Source organism: Peromyscus leucopus, chromosome 12 (assembly GCF_004664715.2).
Source record: "Peromyscus leucopus breed LL Stock chromosome 12, UCI_PerLeu_2.1, whole genome shotgun sequence".
NCBI lineage: Eukaryota > Metazoa > Chordata > Mammalia > Rodentia > Cricetidae > Peromyscus > Peromyscus leucopus.
This window is the reverse complement of record NC_051073.1, coordinates 57,574,851-57,596,526: the sequence shown is the minus strand read 5'-3', so window position 1 is coordinate 57,596,526 and position 21,676 is coordinate 57,574,851. Positions and strand designations below refer to the sequence as shown.

The 21,676-nt window shown below is 44.4% G+C and overlaps 1 protein-coding gene across 1 annotated transcript in view; it reads right to left on the bottom strand.

The window, feature by feature from the left end:
• Positions 1-21,208, bottom strand: part of Pla1a (phospholipase A1 member A) — a 33,416-nt gene extending 12,208 nt beyond the window's left edge. Inside the window, 6 exon segments of the mRNA XM_028881591.2 lie at positions 1,372-1,461; positions 3,452-3,553; positions 3,961-4,069; positions 4,506-4,683; positions 6,300-6,501; positions 20,829-21,208. Of these exon segments, the coding sequence (XP_028737424.1) occupies positions 1,372-1,461; positions 3,452-3,553; positions 3,961-4,069; positions 4,506-4,683; positions 6,300-6,501; positions 20,829-20,901 (754 nt within the window). The 5' untranslated portion in view covers positions 20,902-21,208.
• Between the last annotated feature and the right edge of the window lie 468 nt (positions 21,209-21,676).

Here is a 21,676-nt window from a genome sequence, read left to right as displayed (position 1 = left end):
CCAGCCTGGGCTACCAAGTGAGCTCCAGGAAAGGCGCAAAGCTACACAGAGAAACCCTGTCTCGAAAAACCAAAAAAAAAAAAAAAAAAAAAAAAAAAAAAAAAAAAAAAAAGAAATGAAAAGTAGCTAACTAAAATGCCACTGAGAGCTTCTAAAATCACTGAAATCAAATCAACCCTCCTGATCAGAAGAGCTGTCATGTTATTAAAGTTTTCTAAGAAGCATGTTTTTGAAAAACCAGTAAATCTGGCAAAAAAAAAAAAAGTACTTATTTGATAAAACTGTCAAAAGAATCACTAAACTGGAGCCAGGTGTGATGGTGCAGGAGGCTGAGGCAGGAGGACAACTGGGAGTTTGAGGTTAGCTTGGACTATAGCATGAGATATTGCCTCAAAAGCAAACAAAACAAAAATCCTTAAAATATTAAGAATTTGGTGAAATAAGAGACTACTACAAACATACAGAAATCGGCATTTAATATTCCAAATGAAATACCAATATATTGATTTTAGTCATAAGCAAAATGTAAAGCTGAACACTCTTTGGTGCTTAGCTTTTGACAGAGTTAGTATTATTTAAAACATATTAAATATATTTGTTATTTAAATACACTTATTTAAAACACATATTAAATATTTTCAAAAAGAGAATTCTAGAAGAATGTATTTAGGAGAGAATATGTTAAAAAAATTATCTTTAAGATAATTTTGGAGGCTGGGTATAGCAGTGCATGCCTTTAACCCCAGAACTTTGGAGGCAGAGGCAGGAGGATCTCTGTGAGTTCTGAGGGCAGCCAGGTCTACAGAGCAAGTAGTTCCAGGACAGTCAGGACTATGTAAACAGACACTGTCTCAAAACAAACAAAAGAAAAGAAGAAAGGAGGAAGGAAGGGAGGGAGGGAGGAGGGAGGGAGGGAGGGAGGAGGGAGGGAGGAGGGAGGGAGGGAGGAGGGAGGGGAGAGAAAAGACTTGTACAGTTTTGGGCAGTGAGCCTTCGGCCACGCAGCTCTGGTCTGATAGCTTACTTCTGCCACAGTTCCATTCTGAAGAAGATACAGCGGCTGTGGCCTTGCCACAGATCAGGCCTCAGGAAGGAATAGATAGGGGTTATTGTCCCGATTAACACTAGATCATGGCAGAACCTAACATAAAATGGGATGACATCACAAACACGAGGCCAGCTTCCAGTAGCAGAGACAATTCTCCGAAATTCATGGGCTCCAAAAATAACTAGTACATGCTAAGACACTGTAGAACATAGATGGTATCATCAGGAAGACCCCATGTGTTCCACACTGGCTGTTCAGAGTGAAGATATGGTGAATTTCAGTTTGTGGAGCAGGTAAATACTAACCCTCCCTGGCTCACTGACCTGCTTGAAAAATCGTGGGACATCCGGGCTGGTCTTGACCTCCATTGACAAAGTAGTCCACATGTCCCACAGGAATCCGGATACCCAAATCTGAAAGGGGCAGAACCCTGTTAGCTTCATGCTTCAGAGCATACTTTCCTGTGTCAGGGTGATTGGGAGTCAGGGTCTTCCTCACTCCAATGGGTTGCGCCGCTTCATAAGGCAAACCACGCTGAGAGGAAGCACACTACAGTTTATAGGATGCCCAGATTTCCCCCAATAAAATAAGTCTTCCTTTTCCATCACATTTGAACCACATGGTCCTCTTTCCTGTTTCTAAAACAAGTCAAGCACCAGTCCACATCTAGGCCTTACTTGGTCCATCTTCTTCTCCTAGCTCTCTTCCCAAGGCTGATTCACTCTCCTTCACTGAGCCTTGTCTACTGCACAAATGCTACCCCATAATCCTGTTGAAGCAGACCCCCTCTGAAGTTACCCTCCATCAACACCCTTTCTTACACAGCATATCGTGACCACATGCCTGGGATAAGGACAGTCTGGAACTGGGTCTATTTCCTCTAATGAAGCCTCCAGGTGTTTCCCTGATCTTTTTGTTGTTTTTCTGAGTCCTTGACACCTACCTACCACAATACCTGGCTCACAGTGAGTGACTAATAAGTAGTTATTGGATGAATAAATGAACAGATGCCTAACTTCATATCCCTGCTCATTATTGTATTCTCAGGACTGGCTACCTAGCTCAGTAAATATTGATTGAATAAGCAGAATCATTATCTTCAGTCCCATACAGAAGAGGTTCTAAGTTCAAAAGGCCAAAGAGACCTAAGCCGGGCGGGGAACTATGAATCTAACATAAAACATATTTAGCAAGTTTGGGGACAGAAGAATTCTACTTCATTTTTAAAATTTGTTTTTTTATATGAAAACAGTGGTTCAATTTTTATCATATAAGACACACATAGCAAATAGTTACCATCTTAATTTTTTTTTGTTTGTTTGTTTTTCAAGACACGGTTTCTCTGTGTAGTTTTAGTGCCAGTCCTGGATCTTGCTCTGTAGTCCAGGCTGGCCTTGAACTCACAGAGATCCACCTGGCTCTGCCTCCAGAGTGCTGGGATTAAAGGCATGCGCCACCACCGCCTAGCTACCGTCTTAATTTTTAAGTAGACAGCTCAGTGCCTTTACTGATTGTCTACATTTATATTGAGAAGTCATTGCCACCCTTTATTGCCTAAACATCACTATCCCAAACTGAAACTATATACTAAGTGCCAACTCCTCATTTCTCCTCCCTCATTCTCTGTTACCCATCATTGCATTTCTGTTTCCATGAATGGGACTGCTCTTAAGTAAAGGACTTACCTTGGTCATGGGCAAGATCAATTAGCCTAGTAGAGGAAGTGTTGGGGGATCTTGGAATATATCTGTGCAGTGAAGGTAGGAATAGGTTGGACAATATGGCTGCATGGGCTTCTTCATGCCTTGTGTGCTTTGGATGCCAGAAGGCTTTTGACCTAAAGGGATACGACACAGACGTCTCTCTCCCTTGAATGGTAAACCCTTTTGGTCTAAAACAGACATTGTTTCTCTTGTTCATTGCAGTACACTGAGCACAGTGCTCACCATAGGGACATCACATTTCTGGTAGAAATGAGGATGATTGTCTAATCCTTTCCCAGGTGGTCAGAAAGACAAGCTGGACTGAGAGTTGAGGTGGACTTTCCTGTGTGTGTGAGACTATTGGAAGGGGATTCTCTCTCCTGACCTGGGACTGGGCTTGTCCTCTGGGGAAAAGGGAAATCCTGACTGGCCTGCATGTGTGGGGAGTGGAATGCCCCCGTCCTCAGGGGCCAGACACATAAAGCCTAAAAAGGCAGCGTGGTTTTCCCATATATGACCCAGACAGCAATGTCCATCAGCACGGGATTTGGGGTTGAATCAGTGAGATTGCCAAGCAAACAATTTTGGTCCATGAGTGAGAGTCCTCTGGCCTACAGGGGCTCTCTGGCCAGGGCCACACCACTAGGTGCGCCCTAACCCATGTGCTCTCCCTCATCCCAGGTACATCATTCCATCTCACAGTCAGTGTCTGTGTGGATGGCCTCTACAAAGACGGCATCTCCAGCATCCAAGCGTTCCTCCAGGCTGGCTCTGGTGAACTCTGGTCCAGCAGGATCTAGCCCTATAAAGACAGACCACTATTAGAATCCTTTTTTCTCTCACCTCCCAGAAACACTATGGATCTACAATTTGCCCTTCCCGGTAGTCCCTCCAGTTCAGCTCATAGAATCATCCATCCAGGACCGAGGGTTGGGAGAAGCAGCCCAGGACCACTTTACCCAGGAAACCCCATACTCTGTTGTCTGCTGTGGTACCCTCTCAATGGTCCAGTTTTCTGGCTCTAAAATGAACATAACCACAATAATATCAATTTGGCAAAACCATCCCACAGGGCCTCTCTGGAAGATTCTATGAGACAGAAGGATGTGGGCTCAACATCCCCTCTGTTCACTTCAGAAGAGTCTCTGAAAAAAGCTCTCTCCATCTGTAACAGCTGAGAGGAAAGATAGAGAGGCATTTTTTTTTTACCTGTGATCCGTCCCAGCTGGCCTTTGTAGAACTGTCCCACCATGCCTCCAACATGAGCCCCTAGACTAACACCAATGATGTGGATTGAGGACTCCGACACACCCAGCTCCTGGAATGGGCAATGGTAGACGGTGGGTTCCACTTGGGCTGAAACAAAGGCCTTGGGCACCACGCACCTGCCCACATGCTTCAGAACAAGGAAAGACCTCTCATCCATCAATCACCGTTCCTCTTTCTGGGCTCTGCACCCCTTAGTTCCCTCACTTCCAAGTACGCAATGACCATGTCATTTCTTGGGAGAGACTACTAAATTTTGCATTGTCAGCAAACTAGTTCTTGTCCAGTGACATGTTTTATGGAGGCCTGAGGACCTTGGGGGGAGGTTCAGTGCCCTGTCTGTCAGCACCCCAAGAATCCAGCTCCAGATTTAAGATGAAAACCAGCTCCCTGGGTGGCTCTGCTCCTGCCCCTAATCTCAAGGGGGATCTTTTTCTTTCTGGCTGCTGTGCCCTGCACACAACTAACCCAAACCTTTCCTGACCTACCAAAAGTTGGCTGAGGAAACGGGAGATCTCCAGGCTCAACTTGACCACGTTGTCCACAGCGAAGAGGTAGACGCCTGTAGAGCCGTAAACCCAGTCCACAGCGATCACATTGGCATCTGTTGCCCGCAGGAGAGTGCGAATGAACTTGTCGATCCAAGAGGGCTTTGTTCCTAACGCCCTAGACGTGGGTCAAAATGCAGAGGAGCATTACTTGCCAAACTGATAGCCATTGACAGAAACCCCAATTACTCCCCCAAACTAGAGACGTCAAGACTGAGGACAGCCAGTCACACAGTGCCGAGGGGCGACATCATTCCAGAGTCACCAGTATATGCGGAATCTTCATGTGAATTATCTGAAAGTGTCTCTTGTTCCAGGCAGAATGGAGACCTCAGGGCAGATTGCACGCACACCTCCCTTCAGTCTACCCCTTTGTACAAAGCTCTGTAGACTGTCTGCTCTGCTCTGCCTCTGGACTATTTGAAAGATAGCTCTGTACTTGGAGTTGAAACGTGCAGTCTAAATTCTCATTCTAAATGGTAGGTTCTTTCCTTGAGGAGGCTCTCATTCATCCGTGTGCCCTTCCGTTCATTCACAGCATGTGTATTGAGTACCTATGGGTTTGAGGGTATGCTGGGGGATTTCCAAGATATAAAGACAGGTCCCTGTCTGTCTAGAACCTACAGTTTAAGACTTTTCCAGGAAGATAATGTTAGGAAATTTTCAGAAAGACTTCCTAACAGTGTGGCAAGACACTCCAGCTCCTGGTGTGGGCCACTGTGAGCATGCTCACAAGGAGACAGAGATGGGGCATGCACTTGGGAAAGTGATCCCCGAGGTCAAGAGCAGAGCTGCCTGATGAATGTTCTGGTTCCATCAGCCATGCCCGGGGTTGGAGACACACACTCTGCCTGGGACAGTGACTGAATATAAGACTTGTTAAAGAAATGACTTTGGAAAAAGAATGGAAAGTGATAACTCAAGGCAGATGTGACTGGGACCCTGGAGCAGAGAGAGGCCAGATGTGAAGAAGTGGGGAGCACCTCTTCAATGGGTACCCCAACTCTCTGTGCCCTGCAGTCTCTTTCTCCCTTTCTTCTCAGAAACTGTCTCTGGGCTTTTTGTTTGTTTGTTTGTTTTTCTTTTTTGTTGTTGTTTTTTTTTGTTTTTGTTTGTTTGTTTGTTTTGGTCTTGCCAGTGGGCTTTGGGGAAAAAGATGTGTGAAGGAAGAGTTGTGACTGAATTGGACCATAGGGTACCAGAAACTGCAGAACTGTCAGGCTCCTGAGAAATGCTAACCCCTGGGTATGATGGAAGTAGAACCACACACAAAAGTTTCTCCAGTCAAAAAAAAATAATGGAAAAAATCGAAGGAAAAAAAAAGAGGAAATAAAACCCTGGGCAAAAAAGTACCATGTTGTTATCCTCAAGTGAGTGCGTAAAACCTGTGACCTCATTTTCCAAGATGAATCATGCTGTACAACCACACTTTGGGGGATAACAGCACATGTTTTTGCCCAAGAACCATGAAGACTATTCCCATGCCCCCCCCCCTTTAATCCAGATGTGGAAACTGGAATGGCTTTTCCAGGGTCATAAAGACCGGGTAGAGACAATGGTGTGCTAGCAAGAGTGGGGGACACAATATGTGCAGAGTTCACATGAGACACCTTCAAGGACGTGAGCCATGGAACATGTGAAGGGCAGTCAATTCATGCCTCCTCACGCTCCCCACAATCGTCCCCTGGCATTATGGTCTCTTCGGTTCTTAACTATTGGTTGCTTAGCTCTCACCTGAATCCATGAATAATTAGTTTGGTTCCCAGGCTGACATTGAACTTAGAGTTTTGGATGTCACTGCGTCCTTCTACAAGCTGCCCACAGCTGGGGTCGGAAGGGGTAAAGAGGAGAAACTGGACTTTGAGGTTGGTGCCTCGGAGGAAGCTGGCATTCTGGAAGTCAGTGCACTTTGGCTGGGCGGTAGGAGGTACACTCCCTAGAGGAAACAAAGCAAGAGAACACTCAGAGCGCTGCCATCTCTTTTCAGAAGGACCGTGTTAGTCAGGCAAGTACTCTACCACTGAGCTGCAGTACCAGCCCTAATGGTTTTCTAAGACACAATCTTCTTCCAGGACTCCACATTGGCCTCACATTCATGAGCTCCTTGCCTCAGCTTCCTGAATACTAGGATTATAGATATATGTCACCACCTTTGGCAGAACTAAATCCTTTCAGAGAAGAATAGTATGTCCCCTTAGTAAGCACTATGGCTTGAGTATAATTGTGGTATTCCACTCCCCCCAACCTATTCTGTCCCCAAGATGACAGTATTGAGAGGTATAGTGGGGTTTTAAGAAGTAGAGCCCAGCCGGGCGTTGGTGGCGCACGCCTTAATCCAGCACTCGGAGCAGAGGCAGCGGATTCTGTGAGTTCGAGCCAGCCTGGCTACCAGTGAGCTCCAGAAAGCGCAAGCTACACAGAGAAACCTGTCTCGAAAAAACAAAAAAAAAAAAAAAAAAAAAAAAGAAGTAGAGCCCACCCAAGTGTGTGGCACACACATGTAATTCCGCCACCTGGAAAGCAGACAGATTGTGATCTTGGGGTCAGACTGGGCTATATAACAAATTGCGGTCAGCCTGGGCTAAACAATGAAACCCTATCTCAAGAAACAAAGACCGGGAAGGTAGGTCGGTGGTGGAACACTTGTACAAGGCCTGTTTGATCTGCAGCACTGAAAAAAAAAAACAGTGAGGCCTAGTGAGGTCCTTGGCTCGCTGTAGCTATGCCCTAGAAGGGGATGGTGGGACCTCAGACTCTTTATTAACTCTTTCTATGCCTGACCCCTGACATTTTTCTCCCATATGTGCTTCCATTAGGGCATCCTACTCAAAGAAGAGGCCCAGCCAGCGAGGGCCGCCTGCTCTTGTCTTAGACTTGCACTTCCAAAACTAATGACACTCATTCCTTCTAAAGTTAGTTGCATCAGGTATTTTGTTGTAGAATATCAAAAACTAACTAACACAGCAAGGCCTCGAAATCACAAAAGGATCAATATCACTCAGACAGCATCATCGAAATAAATATCAAAATTAGAGACCAACGGCAAAATTAATTTTAAAATACATGGGAAGTATAAGAACACTTCTTAAGCAGCTTGCCCGTTAAGAGAATCACGATGGAAAGTGAAAAATATAAAAAACTGAGCCGGCATCAGGTAGTGCGCAGCTATTAATCCAGAACTCGAAGCAGAAGCGGATTCTATATTCAGACAACTGACTAAATAATATCAAAAAGGCGCAAAATACCAGCGAAAAACCTTTAAAAACCCCAAAAAATAAAATAAAATAAATAAATAAAATAAAAAAACTGAATGGCGAGAAACAAATCCATGTTCAACTCTGTGTATAGTGGCTAATGCAGCATCAACATGACATACAGGGAGGCCATTGCACCAAGAAGACTGAGTTCCCAAGTTAGCAAATAAAAACTCAATGCAACCAGTGGAGAGCTAGAAACAGAACTTAGGCCTGACCAACCGGAAACAACCCACTCACCTCTGGCCAGGGACTTTAAGCCCACCTTAACCAATCAAATACCTTCTTGGAACTGTTCATCTTTTAAAAAAAATAAAAAACTTTTATTTTAGGGCAATCGTGGTGGTGCACACCTTTGATCCCAGCATTTGGGAGGCAGAGGCAGGTGGGTCTCGTGAGTTCAAAGCTTGTTTGTGTAAGTCAATCCTTTAAGGAAAGAATAATACAGCTACTCCAGATAGAGCGAAAGAAACAGGAAGGTCACGGTTGACACATGAGGTATGAGCAACACCCTCAGCAACTCAGTCAGTGCAGCGTCTGAGGACAAACATCTTGGACTCATTTCACTCCTCGTGTGTGAATGGTAAACAAATCCTGTTGTCGTCAGAATTGTATAGAGTTCAACCATCCCTACCTACCTAGTTACCACTTTGGGCTGGGCCACAGCTCTTTCTCAAGCTCACTGCCACAGCTTGTCGCTGCTTTTCCTGCCTACACTGCGGTCCCTTTGGTCTAATTGTAGCACAGTGACCAAGATAAGCTCCTCTATGCAAAAGCCCTCGGTATTTCATTCAGAATAGAAGCTGATGTCCACGGAATGGACTACACGTCTCTCAAGGATCTTGTCTGACCCCTTGAGAGCCCTGCCCTGTAGAGGGCATAGAGGTCTTTTTGTTCACAGACATGCATTAAGACAGTGGTTCTCAACCTGTGGGTCATGACCTTTTTTGGGGGGGGGGTGTCGATGATCCTTTCACGGAGGTCACCTAAGACCATCAGAAAACACAGATATTTACATTATGATTCAGAACAGTAGCAAAATTGCAGTTATGAAGTAGGAATGAAAATAATCTTATGGTTGGGGGTCACCACAATATGATGAACTGCATTTAAGGGTCACAGCATCAGAAAGGTTGAGAACCACTGCACTAAGGGAATCTGGGATCTAAGTACCCAGGGTTGTTCCCTCAAGGGAAGGAATGCAAAACCTGCTTTTCTCCCAGAAGGCTGGAGCAGACATGCTTTCTAGCCTGGACACCTTTGTGTAACCTGTGTGGCTGGAGACTTTCTGGCACCAGACCCTCCTCCAGACCCGTTCTCAGATACTTGTTTTCCTCAGTCAGTCTATAGAATCTATGTGTATGGTTGATGTCGCACGTACTTTACGAAGAGTTTTAGTAGTCACGCCTGATCTGTATTTAGCTTATTTTGTTCCTCAAAGAGACTTAGTACGCTTTGTGTGAATGTGGGATTGAGTTAATCATCACGAGAATAGTTTTCCCCCAGATTGTGCTGTGTTTAAATAAGCCTAAAATAAACCACTCGGGTCAGACTCACTGGCTCTTGCGTGGTGGTGTGCTCAAACTGCCTTCTTATCTCTCACGGCTTGTCTCTCAGCTGCCAGTGAAGGTCACAGGGACCCCTGCAACTGGCACCCAATGTGTGGGGCTCGACCCTAGCAGACATTTGTTTCTTTAACTGGAAGCAGAGGGTAGGAGTTTGGTCCTCTCACCCAAGGATTCATGAGCCTAAGTGAGAGAGTGAATTGCATGAGTTCTTCTCAGTCCTCTGAGACAAATAATTTTATATAATTATTGAGATGTCTGTTCAGATCCAGGGGAGCAAAAAATATTTAAAGCAACAGTTCTGCGACTTTGTACAAATGACTGTAAAATTTCCTTAGTCTCAGGACAACACTTAATGTGGAAAGCAAATTAATATGACAAACATGATCCTCCTAGGCAGGATCTGTGAGCACAGAGACCGCTGTGCCCCTTACACTTCCCTAAATCTTATTTCACACTGTTCCAGCTAGGTGTCCCCTTGGTTCTCTCTTCTGTCAGAAGCTCTTGATCCTGGCTGTCCTCTCTTCCTGGAATGTTCTGATAGGCACATGCATGGTTAATTCCCTCTGCCCCGTCAAGCCTGCCTGTCAGGTGCCATTTTCTCTCCTCCTCTGTACCTCCCCTCAGATCCCCTCAATTTTTCTTACCGTGATCTCTTTACTTTAGTAGAAACCATCCTCTTCTAATCTACACTGCACTTTTTATGGGACTTGTTTTTTAATTATCTCCTGCATTAGAATAGATTTTGGGTTTTTTGTTTTGTTTTATTTTGTTTTCAAGACAGGGTTTCTCTGTGTAACTGGCTGTCCTGGAACTCGCTCTGTAGACCAGGCCAGCCTTGAACTCACAGAGATCTGCCTGCCTCTGCCTCCCGAGTGCTGGGATGAAAACTGTGCACCAGCGGCAGCTAGAATAGATTTTCAAGCAAGGCAAAGCAAGGCTTTTTATCCATTCTGTACACTCTGATGCTTAGCTAGCATCTGCCACACACAGTACACTCCAAGAGCTGGTTCTCCAAAAAGCATAATAAACCAGATGTACTTTTGATAAGACAGAGTAAAAAAAAGGAGGAAGTCACAGGTAAACAATATCAAGAACAGAAAAGGGAAATCAATACAGACACAAATGATTCTTTTTCAAACCATCAAAGAACATTTTTATACCCAGCCAGAAACTGAAGCTATATAGATCTTTCTAAAAATGGATACTTTCTTGGAAAAGTACAGCTTACCAAAACTTAGTCAAGAAAGAAAAACAAACAAAAGCAGAGCACCTTTTTTTCTATTTTCTTTTGTTTTTTCGAGACAGGGTTTCTCTGTGTAGCTTTGTGCCTTTCCTGGAACTCACTCTGTAGACCAGGCTGGCCTCGAACTCACAGAGATCCACCTGGTTCTGCCTCCCGAGTGCTGGGATTAAAGGTATGTACCACCACTGCCCAGTCAGAGCACTTTTAAAACTATAGCACAAAGGAATTGAAATAGTAGTTTTGAAATCATTCATAATAAAACTCCAGCAGGCTGGACAGACTTACAGAGGGCTTCTACCAATCCTCAATTTCACATCCTTTCCCAGAGAACAGAAAATGGGAAACAGAGCACTAACTCGTTTTATGAGAATAATCAAATTATCAAATCTAGATAAAATGCCAGCAAATCAAAATTCATCAAGGATAACAAGAACAAAAGGCACAAAAATATACCATGTTTGCTGGGCAGTGGTGGCGCACGCCTTTAACCTAAGCACTTGGGAGGCAGAGGCAAGAGGATCTCTGTGAGTTCGAGGTCAGCCTAGTCTACAAAGCAAGTTCCAAGACAGCCAGGACAGTTACACAGAGAAACCCTGTCTCAAACCAAACAAAACAAACCAACCAACAAACAAAAATCCCAAACCAACAAATACATACACACACACACACACACACACACACACACACACACACACACCATGGCCAACCAGGGCCTAATGCAAGAAATAAAGGATTTGTAACAGCAATGTATTTTTGTAATATTTGTAATAATATTAATGTAAAAATAATATGCTCTTCTCAACAGATGTGACTTCACTTAAAATTGAGAACCAATCTGTTCTTGTGGTGTGGTGGCATGTGCCTGGAGTCCTGGTACTCAGGAAACTGAGGCAGGAGGATCTTAAATTCTAGACCAGCTTGAATCACACAGAGAGACCCTGTCCCAAAAAAATAAGAAAGTCATCTAGGCCGTTGCCTTTGTTAAATATTATACGGAGGCCCTAGCCCTTGCTAATGAGACAAGACAATAAATTATAGAATTTGACAAGGGAGAAAGGGAAAATGCCAGTGTTTAAAGATGATAAAACTGTTGATCATGGACTGGAGAGATAGCTCAGAAGTTAAGAGCATTTTCTACCTTTTCAGACAACCTGACTTTGGTTCCCAGCACCCACACTGGATGATTCACCAGCCCCCATAATTCCAGTTCCAGGGAATCTGATGCCCTCTCCTCTGTAGGCACCTGAACTCATGTGTATATGCCCCCACATGTATATACACATAAACATTTTTTTTTTAATTTTTAAAAACTGTCAGTCACTTAAGAGTTTAAGACATGGCTCAGTGAACCATATTCCGATGCTTCCCACACATCCAGCTCTTTCTTAAACCAACCATGGAGGACAGATGAGCATTGAAAGAAAGAGAAAAAGACATAGTCCTTACTGCCAGAATCTGGTAGACATTCTCCATCAAGTGCATTATTTGTGGTTTGGGCTTTTCCATTTTTTGAGGTATGCATATTTTTTTTTCTTTCAGTTTGCTTGTGTGTTAGATCACTACATTGTCTAACATTTAAAATATCAATCTCTTTAGGGCTGGCCAGATGACTTAGCAGGTAAAGGCATTTGCTGCATAAGTCTGGTGATCTGAGTTCAGTCTTCAGACTCCAAAGGGAAAAGTAAAATGAGAAGACCAGCTCCACAAAGCGTGCTCTGGTCTCCACATGCAGAGCCCTCCCACATGTCAAGTACACATACACAGTAACAACAATAAGAAGAATGAAATTACAATTTAAGAATCCCTTTATTCCTTGGACTAGCCTCTGTCTGACCGTGATGTGGTCTTTGTTCTTTTTTCGTTTCAATTTCCAATTAGGTTTTTTTCTATATGCATTCTTATCACTGTGCCTATTTTTATTTTGTAACATTTTCTGTCTTCACTTTTTCTTTTACCCTTTGTATTTTCAGTTTCAATTTCCCAATTGGGTGTGTGTGTGTGTGTGTGTGTATACAATTCTTGTCATTGTGCCTATTTTTATTTTTATAACATTTCTAGCTTCATTTTTGTACCCTTTGTATTATCACTATATTTATTATTTTAAAGTCTCTAGCAGGAATTTTTTTAAGTTTGTTTCATTTGAAAATGAAAAAGGCGATCATCGAAATAAGAAAGGAATCAACACTGCAGATCCAGCACGGACGTATTAGAAACTGTTAAAATGCAAATGTATAGGGTTATGTGTGGAGTCTGGAGGTAAAATGTGGGCTTTGCGTGTGCAAAGCCCCAGCTTAATCCCTGGTGTCAATGAGCACACACACACACACACACACACACACACACACACACACACACGCACGCACACACGCCCTTGAGGCTGTAGCTCAGTGGTAGAATGCTTCCTGGAATATGTGAAACTCTGGTTCAATGTGCAACACCACCATAAAATAAACACAAAACAAGAGGGAGAGGCTCTAATACTTACCTAGTCCTAGCTCTCTGAAGGACGGGGATGCCAGCCACCACATGTGGCGGCACATGGCTTAGGAGGCAGAAGCTGGAGGACCAGAGCAAGTTTAAGGTTAGCCTGGTCTACGTACACAGCAAGTTCCATGCCAACCAGGGTTCATAATGAGACCCTGTCTCAAAACACAGAATAAAAAGACCTCAGCAAGACAATGAGAAGAGAAATGTTTATAATTATTAGAAGTAAAGAAGTTTGGTTTCTCGAATCAAAAATTCTCAGAGTGATGGGCAAGAATTAATGAAATCTACAATTGGCATCAATTTGGCAATAACTAAACAGTACAATAATCCAGAAGATTAGCGAGAAAAGAAATGAGACTTTACATATTGCAGGCAGGCTATAGCATGAGTCAACTACTTTGGAGAACAACTTGATGGTAACGAGAGAGGACCCCTGAGTTGGGACTCCGTGGTTCCGTTCTCAGAAAGCAGTCTTAAATGTTTGACATTGCAGCAATGTACGTAACAGGGGAAAAAGTCTGGGGAGGACCTAGCTGCATTTTAGTGGAGAGAAGTGAAGAAACACTGTGTTCGTTTGTGATTTACTAACCTGTGATGTGAAATCAAAGAGGATCTGGAGGAAAATGAGTTCACATTTCTTCATTTGTTTGGATGGTTAGGATGTTGGTAAAAGACTGTCATGGTTTCTTAATGACTTTTCTTATATCCTCGTTATTTTATAATTTTCTTATATTCACATTTAAAAGAGCAAAAAGTCAATGGAAGGAAGCATCAAAAGTCAGAAAGGGGTTAAATACATCCCTCACTTAGGCTGGGCGGCAGTGGCGCACTCCTTTAGTCCCCACACTCTGGAGGCAGAGCCAGGTGGATCTCTGTGAGTTCGAGGCCAGCCTGGTCTACAGAGTAATAAAGGTTAAATATTTGTGTCTGTGTGGTTGGCTATAGGCAGTATTTCCCAACTACTTTATTGAAGTTTTACGTAACTTTCATGTAAAATTTTATGTATTTTCTAACTTTTGTCCCAAGTCTCTATTCCTTTTTTAAAAAGATTTGTTTTCATTTTATGTGTATGTGTGAGTGCTTACATGTATGTCTGTGTAGCACATGCATGTCTGGAGCCCAGAGAGTCTAGAAAAGGTTGCTAGATGCCCTGGAACTGGAGCTATAGGCAGTTATGAGCCACCAGGTACATGCTGAGAACTCAACCCTGGTCCTTGGTGAGAGCAGCAAGTACTTGTAATCAGTGAGCCATCCCTCCAGCCTCTTCCATTACTTAAAAAAAAATTAATGATTCAAAGCAGTGCAAAGGGGGTGCTGGAGGCAGTATATAATCTATCAATATAGAAAATCCCTGCACATCCCTAAAAATAAAATTAAAAATCTTAAACTTTTCTCTCCATACGCCCTCTCCCCAGAGGTAACTTCTATGCACATTTTATTATCTTTTTTTTTTTTTGCCTTCAGAGAAAAACTAAATATGACCAGGAATAGATTGCATACATTTATGTGTTCAGTTGATATTGGTTTTGTAATGGAAAATACCTAGAATTTAACCAAAGAGGGGGAAAAAATCTATTCTGCAAACTTAAAAGCACTAGGTCTCCAGGAATATGTCAATCAACTCAGAACACAAGACTCTTCAGAGAAAAGAGAAGTGGCTGATGGGAGAAAAGACCATAGAAGCCATTTCAGGGTAGTCCTTTGTAAGAAGAAATGGAAGGTGGTAAGGAAGTGTTCCAGGTAATGGAGCCCAAATTCCCTGGGAATGGAGAACTGGACTTCTAAGTTCTCTGGTCCTGGGGTAGAGTTTCTCTGGATGGCTAACTCTGACGATGCTGTTAGGCTTTGGGGGTCAAAAATTCCCTTTTAAGCAGACCCGGGAGTTCCCGGCACACCATGGGCTTTATGAAGGCAAGGGGACCTGGAAGTCAACCAGCCAGCCAAAGACAGTGTCTGTCTCTCATTCAGAGGGAAGGGGACATGTCTATACCCAGGACCATTCCCTGTCCACAGCATTCCTCCGAGGCCATGAGAGCTTCTTAGACCACATTGTGCTGGTCACCTTCACTCTTGGGAAAACAGAGTTCTCGGCCTTGGTAAAGGGAACTTGGAAAATTCACGGATGACAGATTTGGCAGATGACAAGTCAAGTGGCATAATTCCCAGGCTCCGGGGAGGGACACACTCCATCTCTTTCGTCCTCATGGTCACACAGAGCTTCTTGGGTCAGGCATACAGAATGGAAGTACCCAAGCTGAATTCCATCCACCCTCTTCCACATAGTCCCTCCCCTTCCTGCTCCAGCCCCCTTGACTTTGGGTAGCGGAGTGTGTCATGTCAAAAATGTGCTTCATGACTGTTACAGTCATCACTCTCTAAAGTTCACTGGAACTTCCCCCTAGCCAAAGTAAGGAGCTGTATTCAGTTCCAGAGGGTGGCTGCATTCCCTCCAGAGCTCACCACCATCCTGGTCTCAGGGTTAGTGGATCTCAAGAAAGCTCTGGGAGCCTTGCTGTTTGTCTAACTGTGCCACGGGGGAAATGATGTAAGAAGGAAGATGTAATTTTGCCGTCGTTGAGATCACACTCTGGTGGAAAATGGCCAAGTCAGCATTTGTGAGACCCTGCATTAATGCAGACCCAGTGAGAGAGTGAGAGCCTGATGTGGAAAGACTCTTGCCCAAGAGAAGAGAAGAGCTTGGCAGATTAGATGGGCTGGAGTACACACATGGCAAGGCAAGGACAGCAGATGGAGGTCCAGGGCCTCAACCGTGGGAATCAAGGGCTTGGGTGAGGCTGGACAAACTAGACCAGCATGTGGAGTGAGGCTTGAAGAATTTAGGCTGATAGTTGACGAAATTGAAAATGAAAATCTTTCATCATCATCCTAGATGCCCTACCTACACATAAAAGCATCCTGTCTGTTTAGGAGATATGAAAGGGTCATTGTCTCAAGACCACCAAACCTTGCTTTTGGGTTAAGATGAATGAATAATTAATTTGGCCTAAATTAAACCAAGGGTCTTTCGCATACTGGGCAAGAGCTCTACCACGAGCTATATCCACAGGAAGAATTTCACATCCAGGCACAGAATATGAATTTTACATATATTAAAATATTTTACACACATAAAATGTCTGTCATAAGGATCATGCTATATCTTATATATATAGAGAGAGCTGTATCTATAATTCGAATACAACTTCATACCTTATTACAATTGAAATCTTAAAAATTGTGACTTTCCACTGAACGCACCCTGTGGCTGCTGCTGAACCCCAACATGACAGAGACGTAATGGGTCTTCATGAAAAAAATCTACCCTTCTGATGCCAATGGAGATTGAGAGCCCAATATGGCCAGCTTTGGCAAGCATTAATGTAAGCCTAGGAACTGTAGCCATGAGATTGGATTCTCCAAAAGAGCTGCCAGCTAAAGTCGTGCTGGGATCAAGAAAAATGGGCCTTGGTGGTTCGTGTTACTGGAGTTGTATCCATGCCAGTGGATGTCCACACAATCCAGAAGAGAATTTGACAGCAATGGCGCACACCGCTGCTACTGTTTCTGGGATTACCATTTCATAATTGCTTACTACAGCCAGCACAGTGGAGAGACCCTGGCAACAAAAGTAGCTACCACAGTTAGTTAATCTTTCATTCTATTGGGCATGATAAATTTAATTCAGTAGTTATATACATCTCGATTGGCTTTGAAAATTATAAATTTATAAACTCAAGTTCCAGTTGCTTTTGAGATACTATCTTACAAGGACTCCAACGTACAGTATGGCTCGTTAAGGAAGGGAATGGCTCAGTTGCCTTTAGCCTACTGGCTATGGGTGAGATAGGACCTCTGTTGGTCTTTTCTGTATCGAACACACAGCTTGCAAACCCAGTGCCACTTTGAGATCTTTGGCAGCAATTAACCATGCAGCTCACACACGATTGAACCTGTATGATAATGAGTATTCAGAGATGGGTAATTCCTGGGGGCACTCACCAACCTAAGACAGAGCACCTGTGTGGCCTGGGCAGGCGTCTCCATGACTGGTAAGGTGACCTGCTGACGTCCCATGCAACCCAAGTCAGAAGCTCATTTTTTAATAAAAGAGGGACCATAGGGCCTTGGCCCCGTTTTGGGTAACTGTTGCCTTGCTTGCTGACCTTGACCTTGATATCCTCCCTATGCTAATTCCCTGCCAGGTTTCACCCTTCTGAATGCTTAAGGGAAGTTCCTTGTCTGTGTATTCTGAATAATGGGCATTAACAGCTTAGAAGCAAGATTGTAAAACATCAGTAGCGAATTTCTGCCCTCCAGGGTCCTCCCATTGTGCTGTAAGCCTGTATTTAAGACCTCCTCACCCCTTCAAGAAATGACATTAGGCATTTAAAATTTAAATATATATATGTATATAAATATATAATTGAATGAATACTGCGAATGTAATCTATGAATACCACAAATGTGATTAATATCATGAGTGTAATTAATGAATATCATGAGTGTAATTTAAATAAATAAATAAATAAATTGTGGCTCTCACTTAATTTGGTTGTCTTCATTTTGGTGGTATACCAGCTGGCAAGGGATTTGTAAGCAAGAGGAAGGAGGATGTAGACTTAAATATTGGCTGGCCAAGTGTGGAGCTTGTAGAATACTTCCATGTTCCAAGTAGTGGCCTCCCTCCATCACATGGCCCTGAGGATACTTCAGAATTGGAGAAGGGTGGAGATACCCATCATAGCTGAATCGGAAGGTGGGCTCCAGCCAGACATGCAAGGGACGGCATCACCTTCAGCTGCCTGTGGAGGGATGGCTATCACAGGCCATACTGACTGCTTCTTCTTTGCTGTTTCTGCCTCAGCTCAATACTTATAGGCCCTGAGCTTTCTGAAACCCTGACTAAGCCTCTAGCCTCCCCAGAGAACACAACTGTGCTCTGAACTGGTCTGTGGGTCACTTTGTCAGCAGTAACTAATGTGGGCCACCCTAGGGACTCTTTTGGGGGGATGAAGTAGTCTTTCAGGGCTAGGATCATTTAGCCAGCCTATATAAATGTCAGGAATGGAAAGAAGGCCCACACCCAGCTGTTTCCTCCTAAGCAACCAAACTCCAGGCTCGAAGGATTCAAGGATAAGATACCAGCCACATTGGCTCTCAAAAACTCAAAAGTTCTGCTGAGAAAGTGTAAATAAACATGAAACCTGTGGGAAGCTGGACCATGAGGCCTATGGCTAGGAAATGTGGTGCTCAGAGAATACCTTGAAATGTCATCGGATTCAGTTAGAGTGACTTCAGAGAACACACCTGGAGTGCCATCGGACTCAGTTAGAGTGACTTCAGAAAACACACCTGGAGTGCCATCGGACTCAGTTAGAGTGACTTCAGAAAACACACCTGGAGTGCCATCGGACTCAGTTAGAGTGACTTCAGAAAACACAGCTGGAGTGCCATCAGACTCAGTTAGAGTGACTTCAGAAAACACTCAGGGACCATAATGACTCAGCACTTCAGGCTGCTGTCTCCCAGCCTGATGACCTACGATGATAGCCACTGATGTCACAAGTTGTCCTCTGACTTCAACATGATCACTGTCACACACAATCAATTAACGTCACCTTGGTCAATCGGTACATCGCCACCTCCCTCCCTCACGCCCCTTTGATCTCTTCCTTTACCTTCCCTTGAGGCCTCTGTCTCCTTTAATCCCCTTTTCCTCTCCTCTTCTTCCTGTGGCTGCCCTTAAAACAACTATGCTCTTTTCCCCTTTCAATCTCCACCTATCCACCAACCCTCTGGATTTCTAAACATAGTTTTTAACAACAGGAAACATGAACCCCGTAAACACAGTCACTGTTGACCGCAGTTAAGGAGGGAAGGTAGAGAAGTCGCCGAGAAATCGGAAAGTAGAGAAATCGCTGAGAAACTGAAAACCTTGGCCTGCAAGGAAGGCCTGTGTGAAGAAAGAACGGCAGACATAGGCCAGCCAGATGGTGAGGACTCCTGAGATCTTCCTGGCAGATGTTGCCCACTCCCTTCTTGCACGGGCACCTGGAATCCTTCCCACACTTCGCCCCAGTCAGGTACCTGGCTCAGGACTTCTGATCTCCTTCCTTCTGTGTCTGAGCCTCTGAGCTTGCTGAGAGGTAAGGTTACAAAGTGTGAAAACAACTCCTTTCCAGTCTTCCCAGCCTCCGATTTCAAAGCCCACCCCGCAGTGGATGCCTCCTGCCCCTCCTGAGGGATAGAACAGCCTGGTGGTGACCAAGGAGCCTGCTGAGATCTCTTCTCCCAGCCACGCCCCCAGCTCTCTTTGGAGCATCAGGGATCCCTCCTATCCTTTTTCCAGAATGGCTTCCGGCAGGTCTGTCCCCCTTTATCCCACCAACTACTCGCTGATAATAAAAATCACCAGAACATAAGCAACTGTCAGAGGTCAAATCTGCACACAAATTACGTCCAGTCCTTTACGGCATCCCAATTGGTACAAATAATCACCAAGGACACATATAGAGAAAAGCCACTTCCTCAAAGCCTTGCAGCTCCTAAGACACAAAGCCGGTATTCCATCAGTGTCTGCCGCCTTGCGGTCCACTGCGCAGCAATGCAGTACCATTCACTGAGCATGCCCTGCATGCAGAGCACTGGGCGAAGTGTTTGCAAGAGACGGGAGAGCCCCAAACCCTCCCCTTGTGGGAACAAACAAATGGGGGAGCAGCATCTTGAAAAGGCACTCAGGCTGCTAGGAGAGAATAGATCCATTCTGTTGCGCGGGAACAAGGGAGTAGGAAAGACCGACCCCTTGTGAGAGGTGAAGGCTAGAAACAGCCCCAAAGTCTGAGCAACTCCAGGTGGGAGTTTAGAAACATTTAAGGGAGGGCAAAAAAAGGCAGTTTGTTTTGGGAGGCAGAGGGGGACCCTTCTGAGAGTGCTGCTCCTCCCTGCGTGCGTGCGTGCGTGCGTGCGTGCGTGCGTGCATGCGTGCGTGTGTGTGTGTGTGTGTGTGTGTGTGTGTGTATTTGTGTGCATGCGTTTGCACATGCATGTGTGTGTGCATATGTGTGTATGTGCACGTGTGTGAGTGTATTTGTGTGCATGTGTTTGCACTGGGTGGGGGTTGTTGGTGAAATTACTATATTAAGAGCGTGGGTAGCATGTTCTGATTCTCACCAGGGGAGAGATACCATGCAAATGGCATCTGAGGGAAGCGACTCTGCCGGGCATCTGTGGTTAGCACATACTACCTATCATGATCCACACGGCTGACCTAAGCCTGAGCTGGGTTGGTAGGATTAGACCATCTAATAATCTCAGTGACAAAACTGTTCTTAAAGCTTTCCAAAGTTCATCTGGCAAAGTTAAAATGAACTGCATCTTGAAACAGTGGCTATTTGTAGGATCAAAACTCATACCTGAGAGTAAATCAAAGTTTATTTTGTTACGATCACCGTGACTTGCACAAGGTGAAAAGGATTGTAATTCGGGTGTTAGAAAAATGAGTCAGGAGGTCAGGGGAAGTTCGGTTTTGGTAAGCGGAGAAGGCGCTGATTTTACCGCCGTTCCCATTATGATAGTAGGGTTTTTTTTTCCCCTTCTTTTAAAATCACCCCTGGGGAGATAAAGGACTTTTAGGGGACCTTCCAAGATCAGTGCTGTGTAAGACAGCAGGTTAAGAAATAAGACTCCACCCAAGATCCAACCTTTGGCTTACCTGAGCTTCCAACGCTGAGCCACAAAAGTGGTCCCCACAACCAGAAGCGTCTCTCCCAGAGGGCAGGAGGCATCGCTGGGCTGGAGTCTTGGAGCCAGTGTGAAGGAGAGACCTAAGTATCACACAATCCAGCCTCCCACTGAACATGCAACACCCACTTGGGACTTAGTGATCATTAGCTGGCTCCATGGCTTATAAAATAAGTAAATAAATAAATAAATAAATAACGCTTCCTATTTGTATAACCTCTAGAGTTTTCAGTTTCTTCTTCTCAATGAAAATGAGCACCCTTCCCACACTTTTTTTTTTTCCCTTTCTTAAACCAGGGGACGCTGAAACACACTGTTCTTCCTCTCTGAGCCAAACAAGATCAGGAAATGACTTTCCACGCCTCTCCCATTTCCCATTATGAAATGTCAGTGATGACCAAGGCAGCCTTTCATCTCCCTGTGGTTACAAAACTCTCACTGTAATGGAATTTCTGTGGACATGTTTGGCCCTGGGAAGACAGGCCAGCTGGAGCCTGAAAACCTCTTTCACTTTTGGATGCCCGGGGCCTCACCCGGGGTGCAGCCAACAACACCCATATGGGTACATCTGCCGGACAGGGTAACAGGAGATCAAATGTGGTTCTGCAGAGTGCGGCACCACAGCCTCTGGGGGTTAGAACGCAGACATGCACCTCTGTGCTACACACACACACACACACACACACACACACACTAAATAAATAAATAAATAAATAAATAAATAAATAAATAAATATTTAAATTTTTCAATGTAGGATGAAAAAGGAGTCTCTACCCACTATTATTCCCTACTTACAGTTCCCAGAGCGCACAGAAGGC